Raw genomic sequence first — 7827 nt, forward strand, 5'->3', positions numbered from 1 at the left:
ATGGGGAAGAGCACTGGGTGTTGTATGGAAACCAATTTGACAAACTATTTAAAAAAATATTACTAATAAAATCTGATCTGAAAAGTAAAAAAAAGAAATAGTGCTCCCTGTATTCCAAAAGTGCCCAAGTTTGAGCAATCAATTATATGGTCATTTTAGATAAAATGCAAGGTACGTATCCGAGCCAAGTAAGTAGTGTGAACAATATTGTAGATGCAGGGTAGGGGATGACAGCCTCATGAGACAGGACAGATTAGCACACTGGCCATAAAACATGCATCCGCAAGCTAAACAAACCTTATTTTTTCACTCAACTCAGAGACACATTCATGGGCTGAGAGTAAGGGAACCTGGTGCTTGGGAGTGTCCCACTCAGCCCCCATCTTTCTCCTTAATGTGGGGCTTTTCTTAAGATCCAGTTTAAGTAGCATCTTCTCCCAGTTTCCCAGACTAGCTAGACGGAGCCCAATGCCCTTTTCCTTATGGGTCATCCTATAAATGTCACTCTTATAGCACTCGGCCCACAGATGCTATTAAAATGATCTGTTTATGTTTTTATCTCATACTCAGTAATAAAAACCTTGGGCCTTGGGACCAAGGACCACATCCTAGCCCTTTTATTATCCACAGGGTTAGCACATTTACTGATGTAATGTTTAAATGAGGTGTATTTCTGAGGCCTTTATAAAAGGCATAAATTTTTTAAAAGGTTGAGAGCAAATAGTTGAAATAAGAGCAGAAAATATTTAGATGAAATGACATCTTTTATACATAGGCATCAAGGCTCCCGTGGATGAATAAACAACTAATTGTATAGTCGTATTGATAAATAAAAACAATGAATATTAAGTTTGTGGGATGCAGATAATGATGGGCCCAAAGGTGAATTGATAATAGCAAATGCTTTTGTTGTCTACAAAGAAAAACCACTGAGCAGCCAGAGGCGCTGGCACAGGGCTTGAATTCAAATCCTGCTCCATCACTTCCTGATGCACGAAGTCACTCAGCTGGTGCCTCAGCGTGTTCAGTTTAGATGGAGAGGATAATTAAACAACCATCTAGGCTTGAGGATGAGGATTAGTTAAATGAAAACATGTAAAGCATTTAAAATGGTCCTTTGCACATATGGAACACTGCGTGTTATCTGATTCTGTAATTTAGAAACAGAAGCCTAAACTGTTCAGTTGTTCTCCCAGTGCCTGGATTACTTGCAAATTTACTTAACATTTACTTCTGGGAATCTATCCCAAGGAAATAATCACAAGGTAGAAAGGCACACAGATGACTTTCACTGTACAGAACAGATTAATTGTACTGGGTTGTTCTGATCGCGCTGAAGGGGAAAGAAATTTCGGCACACACTTCTGCCTTGTAACTGCGGTCTGCCGGAGCTGGCTTGTCCTGGCTTGCTAGAGCCAAGTATTAATTTCTCCGGAATTCTGTGAGACAATTGTTAAATGCGGCCATTATTAAAAACTCAATTATATAAATTTAGGTGACAGATGGTAGCGACACGTGTGGTGAGCACAGCATAGCATGTAGAGAAGCTGAACCGCTGTGCTGTGCCCCCTGAAACCAGTGCCAACTATTCTCAAGGTAAAAAATTAAAATAAAAAAATTAAAATTCAATATATTATATTGAAAGCAAAGTAATCATACTCAAAATTTATCACTTCCTAATGATTTTACTACACTTTACTATTACTTATGTTCTTGAAGTAACTTATACCTAATGGAACTATATGTTAGAAGTAGTATATGAAGCCATGTTACTGAACATGTTTTCCCAGTTCAGTGTTCATTGTTAGCTTAAAATCAGCTGTGGTTGGAGTCAGGAATCAACAAATGCAACAAATCAGGGCCTTTTTTTTTTTTTTTTTTGGTCTCAGGGAGGCAAATATTAAGCATATATCAGTAACTCTTAAGGTATTATTTACATAATCATTGCAAATGGTATTTTTAAGAGGATAAAAAATAGAATATGCTTATGTATTCATGTGAAATAGAAATGGTGGGCAGCAGAAGTATATAAACATTTATGATACACAGGAAAAAATAGAAGAAAAATGTTTAAACAGTCTTAGAAGTCAAGGTGACTTTTTCTATTCTAAGCTTTTTTTTTTTAAGGTATACTTATTTATTTTTGAGAGAGAGAGAGAGCGCACCAGTGGGGGAGGTACAGAGAGAGAGAGGGAGCCAGCTGGGGACAGGCATAGAGAGAGGGGAGAGAAAGAATCCCAAGCAGTCTCTGCACTATATATGCAGAGCCTGACATGGGCCTTGATCTCACGAATCGTGAGATCATGACCTGAGCTGAATCAAGAGTCAGACACTTAACCGACCGTGCCACTCAGGTGCTCTCCCTATTTTAAACTTTTCTGTAGTTTGTATTTACAAAATCATTCTTTTTTTTTTTTTTAAACATTTTATTTATTTTTGATACAGAGAGAGACAGAGCATGAGAGGGGGAGGGGCAGAGAGAGAAGGAGACACAGAATCTGAAGCAGGCTCCAGGCTCTGAGCTAGTGTCAGCACAGAGCCTGACGCGGGGCTCGAACCCACGAACGTGAGATCTGACCTGAGCCGAAGTCGGAGGCTTAACCGACTGAGCCACCCAGGCGCCCCTACAAAATCATTCTTAATGGCCATGTATTATTCTTCTAAGAAAATAAACTTGATTCATTGGTTTCTTCTCACCTGATCCTTCAGAAGTGATGGAGGTAACAGACGTATGTTGTTAATATTTTCACAACTGTAGAGATCAGTTAAGATCAAGAAAGTATGTCTTAGAAAGTCTTAACACAGTTATGGAGAAATACATGAGGTGTTGCTAAGAACTTTAGTAGATTAACACCTTCCCATCATATGCAGTGGCATGATAGTTTTGTGCATCCTTTGACTCTGTTTTTAATAATTGTAGCCTCCAAAATTAAGAACCTGCCATGCACCATGCAGTATACTTTTCATTCATTATCTCATTTACTCCCACAAACATAAAGGTAGATGCTATTATTATTCTCATCTGCAGATGGAGAATGGAGGCTAAGAATGGTAAAATAACTGTCTAAGCATGAAAAAAAAGCAGGAAATAATAGAGCTAAACTTCAAGGTTAAGGTCAGTTTAAAATTCCTATCTTTTCACTCTAAGCAATTCTATGCCTTCAGCATAATACTGATGATAGAGGGAAAAATAAGATGTACGTTAATATCAATTTATATAGGCAGGGTATAGTTGGCTAAGTTCATCTTTCAAAATTATCCAAAGAAGTCCTCTTTCAAATTGTTACTGGCAAAATCACACTGTTGTATTTAATGACATTTGTTGACTCAGCAGACTGTCTCCTGTTTACTTTCATTCTGTCTTCCAACTTTTATCTCAGCCAGAGCCTGTGCAAACTAGGGCACTATTTCTTCCCTCCATCCAAGAACCACATGAATAACAAATACATGAAATTGAGCACAATGGTTTTCTGGACCCAAAGAGTAACTTCACTTGAATCCTAGCTGCTTGATGAGAAGGAACATGACATTACCCTTTTGTGGGTTCTACCACATGGCCATTGACAGACCAGCTTCTAACTGACTAGTTGGTGACTAACATGACCAAATGACTGAGTAAACTGAGAAGTCAGGTGATTTTGCTCCTTTCTTTTTTAGTAAAATTAGGGCTCAGCCTTAGGACATATTCATGTTTTTCCCCCCCAACATCATGAATACAGTATTGTTTTTTCAGTATGAGAAAACACTTTGGTGCTGGAAATCTTTCAGATTCCCCAAAGAAAGAGGTTATTCAGTATTGCTCACCGTTTGGCTTATCTTAGAAATGGACACATTTATTCTACTGGGGATACAATAAAATAGAAGTTATTTTTTTATTATGATGCCTTTGGAACTTGTAAGCTTCATTGATAATCTCAATCACTTATTAGGGTTGTATCATTCATTCTTTGTCATAGAGCCCACTTTTGGTCCTTGCCTTCAGGAATGGTGCTGGACATAGGCCAGTGGGGGCTCTGGCTCAGACTGCTCAGAATTTCTGAAATTGCCTCTCCTGGGTGAATTCATGTGGGTTGAGATATAGTCCCACAGGGACCCATTTAAAATGTGCGTGTTACCCAAGAGTGGACATATCAGCCATCACTGACTGTTCTTAGCATAGTACCTAATATATGTTGAATACTAGTACACACCTCTTCATTTTATGAGGAAATGGAGGCTCACAAATACTACGTGCTGTCCCCAAAGACACACAGAAGAAAGACATTGGAGACTAGGAAAAGGAACTTGATCTTAATACTCTCTTCCAGGCCTTAAATGTCCTCACTTCACGGCCTTCATTATTCGCCTACACTGCGTGGTATGTTGCCATGTAGTTTCAGCTCCTTTACTCTCTAGTCCCTTAGCTGCCCTGACCCTGGGAGGCACCAACCTTGAACGAATCTAACCAGCTTGTCCTCACTTGCTCCTGTGTTCATGTAGTATTGTTAGATGAAGTGAAACACTGGTGCAAATCAAGGCCACTAGAGAGGCTCAGTCCCCAGCCCCAGCCAGGTCCCCAGCAAGGCCCCTGTAACTCCTCTGCATGACTCTGGTCTGCTCTGTGCTCACTTTCTTGAATGGGGTCACATCCTTTTGGTCCCGTACTCACCCCTCACTTGTCTCTTTCTCCTATGACTTTAAGTCCTAGTTCACTGGGAACTTGCCTGCTTCTCTGGAAATATGGCAGAAATCTTGATGTTTCTGCTCTTTCTTTCTATGCTTGAAGGGCAGTATTATTTAAAGCAACTGTGTTTCCCCAAACACGCAATGAGTTGCTCTTTCAATGTACGTCAACATTCATCCAGGACTCAGTGTCCTGGATTTCAATGACAGCTGTGCCTGCTCTGACTTAGTCATATGTTGATTCTGTGAACCCTATCTTTGTATGCATACGATCTAGAAGAGGAAGCTACTCAAATATATCTGAAGATAAATCACTTAGGCTCAAAAACCTCTAGGTATGGGAGTAAATGGGGTAACTTAAAAAGGTGGAGTTTGGACAGGAGTTCTTTGCGCATATTATAGAAACTCAGTACGGCTTACGTGAACTCCTATACTTCCACAGAATTTAAATCTCATGACACATGTAATGTTCCCTGATAAAGCACTATTATTGAAGTATGTAGTTCAGGCAAGTGCTCAATGAAACGTTGGTTACTTTCATATATGATGGTTTGTAAATGTCTCCTACTTGTGGGTTATGATACTGAGCTTGTCACTGAAAGTATCACTAGTCATAATGACTCAGAACAAGTGACTTTTCCCCTTGTCTTTGAACATTAGGAATCTCCAACTAAAAACAAGAAGCTAATAATTCTACAAAGTCTGTTATTAATTTTATTGAGGAAATGGTATGTGGAGAGTTAGAAAAGAATCCACTACATTCTCTTACGCTGTTTAAAATCTGTCATTTTATAACATATTATTGTGCACATTCCTTGATTCAATTCTTTTAAAGGACTTAGGAAAAAAGGTGTCTGCCTAAAAAACTCTTTTTGTTCTGTCAAGAATAGAGAAAATAACTCTGAAGGAGTTTGGAACATCTTTATTACTCCCAGTAATATTAAAATAATAGCATATTATTATTTTTGTACCAATATATTCCATGAACCCAAACATTTAAAATTTTAAGGACTGTGTTTTTTGATAATGTTTATTCTCAGAACTGGTGTATCATTAATGGATGTTTGTTCTTGGCTAAGATTGGTGTTAAATCCATAACCAATTTAAATTTTACCACAAATATGGTAGACTGGGCAAAAATATTCTCTTAATTTTTTGGTTTATAATCTAATCATAGCAGTAAATTAATCATAAATAAAGTTAGATTAGCAATCTGATTATTTAAAGTCAAAAATGTTTGGCTTTATGTTTAGATCACCAGATTTTGAACTTTTCAAAATAGAGATGCTGTGCATTTGAATTTAGGGCTTTACCTGTAAAGTTTGGAAACTGTAAATCATTTCTTTCTAGAATATAAATTAAGAATTGTTTATACAGGGAGATAGTTTTTCTTAAATGTACCAAATCCTGGCTTGAGCCAGCAAAATCAATTATTTTGTTCCTGATAAGACTGAATTTTAGTAAATGTTAGCATTTACCCATGTCACTTTTATGTAACTTTGTGGTTTAGGAGAGTACAAATAAGACTTATAACAAACGGTCTATAAATGTGAACATTCAGGTACTACCTTTCCGGACATCCGTTGTATGATCAGGAAGTATTAAAATAATCTGAAGCCAATGTTAAGTCTTTCTGGCTATTATTAGCTGTTTGAAAAGATCTAGATTCTTCCTTATTTGGAGATACTTTAAAGTATTAATTGGCAATTAAACATTTAAATACATCTGAAGATACTATTCTGCTTGTGTAAGATAGAAAAAGAAAACAAAACCTAAGTCTCTGAAATCAGATTGTGAAGAAAGCTCTTTCTTATTAGCATCTGAATCTTGCCCTTGTGGCTCCAGAAATTCTAGTGACCCATGAAATCTAAAGCTATGTTTCCCATCTACATACAGATACTGCCTTCACTTACCTACGCAATACAAATGAGTTCAGTTCTTTGGGAAAGTATCATAAAGGGAAAATAATTAATTTGAGTGTATCATAAAACACAGAACTCTTTTACTCTAGTACACTTAATTCAAAAACTCTTTGATTGATATCATTCAGTCTTTTTCATGTCTTTAAAAAATTTTCAGAGAAATCCTCAGTTGCTTTGTAAATCGCATACTTTCCTTTCTTCCTGATTTGAAATACACTAGTCTCCGTTTTATAACGCAGTCGCCAGAAACCATATCACTGTGGACATTCGTGCTGCTGCAACAGGTGTTTGTCAGTTTCTTAAGTTGCTTTCCTTTCCCTGAGGTGGTGTTATTTCCGGTACATTCCAAAGGCTCTGAAAAAAAACTTTCACAGCCTCTTACTGAGCCAACTCATGCCTCCCACCTCAAAGTTATTGAGAACTCATTGTCTTCAGGCTTTTATTATATAGGCAAATTGTGTGAGTCTTTCTCTAATTCCAATTTTTAGGAACTAAAATATTTACTAAAAATTTTGCGGAACTGAAAATGGAAATGATTTTTGTTCAGAAGCAAACACTCTAGCCATCCGGGAGTCGGATTGATTATATTTCCAGCAACCCTAATGTGAAAAGGTTTTCATCATCCATTTAGACCACCCTGAAGTTTGACACACACATAAACAACACGGACCTTGATAACTTGCAGTCTACCTGCTGGCGTTTTCCTACAAGTGAGGGCTCTGCGTGCCCTGTGTGGCTAGACTTTTTATTGCAGAACTTAAGGTGGGGGAGGGATACTGGTAGAAAGGAGACCATCAATCAACTGCTTGTTTCTACAGTTTTCTCCCCCTCCATACATCGCACTCCTACTTCACCAAGTAAAACCCAAGCCCACCATAATATGAATCGGTCATATCGGAGCACACACATGCACTTCAGAACTGTGACCAGGCAACAAGAAGACAAGATTCCTCAACACAAACCTTTTGGAAGTTTCTCAGTCCCGCTGAAGGCAACCAAAGTAAGAATATGTACCAGTGGAATGTTGACGAGCTCTCTCATGGTTAATCCAGGCTCAGGCAGGAGAAACTTCCTTCTGGACAACGCAAGGAAAATGCCCCCACAGTTTACATTTTAAAGCATAGTTTGTTACAAAAGGGTCATCTGCTAATGACGGTTTGTGTCAGCAGCTCCACAGGCTCTAAGTATAATCAGGAATTCTCAGTCTTGGCTGTAGTGATGGACACGGCCAGCTGGTGAGTAT

The 7827-nt window shown here is 38.1% G+C and overlaps 1 protein-coding gene across 5 annotated transcripts in view; it reads right to left on the bottom strand.

The window, feature by feature from the left end:
- MUSK (muscle associated receptor tyrosine kinase) overlaps nucleotides 1-7625 on the bottom strand; it is a 90960-nt gene extending 83335 nt beyond the window's left edge. For all 5 annotated transcript variants that reach the window (XM_029920359.1, XM_029920355.1, XM_029920357.1 and 2 more), the window contains exon 1: nucleotides 7547-7625. In XM_029920359.1, coding sequence (XP_029776219.1) covers nucleotides 7547-7625 — 79 coding nt within the window. The remainder of the gene's footprint in view (nucleotides 1-7546) is intronic.
- Between the last annotated feature and the right edge of the window lie 202 nt (nucleotides 7626-7827).

This window comes from Suricata suricatta, chromosome 13, assembly GCF_006229205.1.
Source record: "Suricata suricatta isolate VVHF042 chromosome 13, meerkat_22Aug2017_6uvM2_HiC, whole genome shotgun sequence".
Classification (NCBI taxonomy): Eukaryota; Metazoa; Chordata; class Mammalia; order Carnivora; family Herpestidae; genus Suricata; species Suricata suricatta.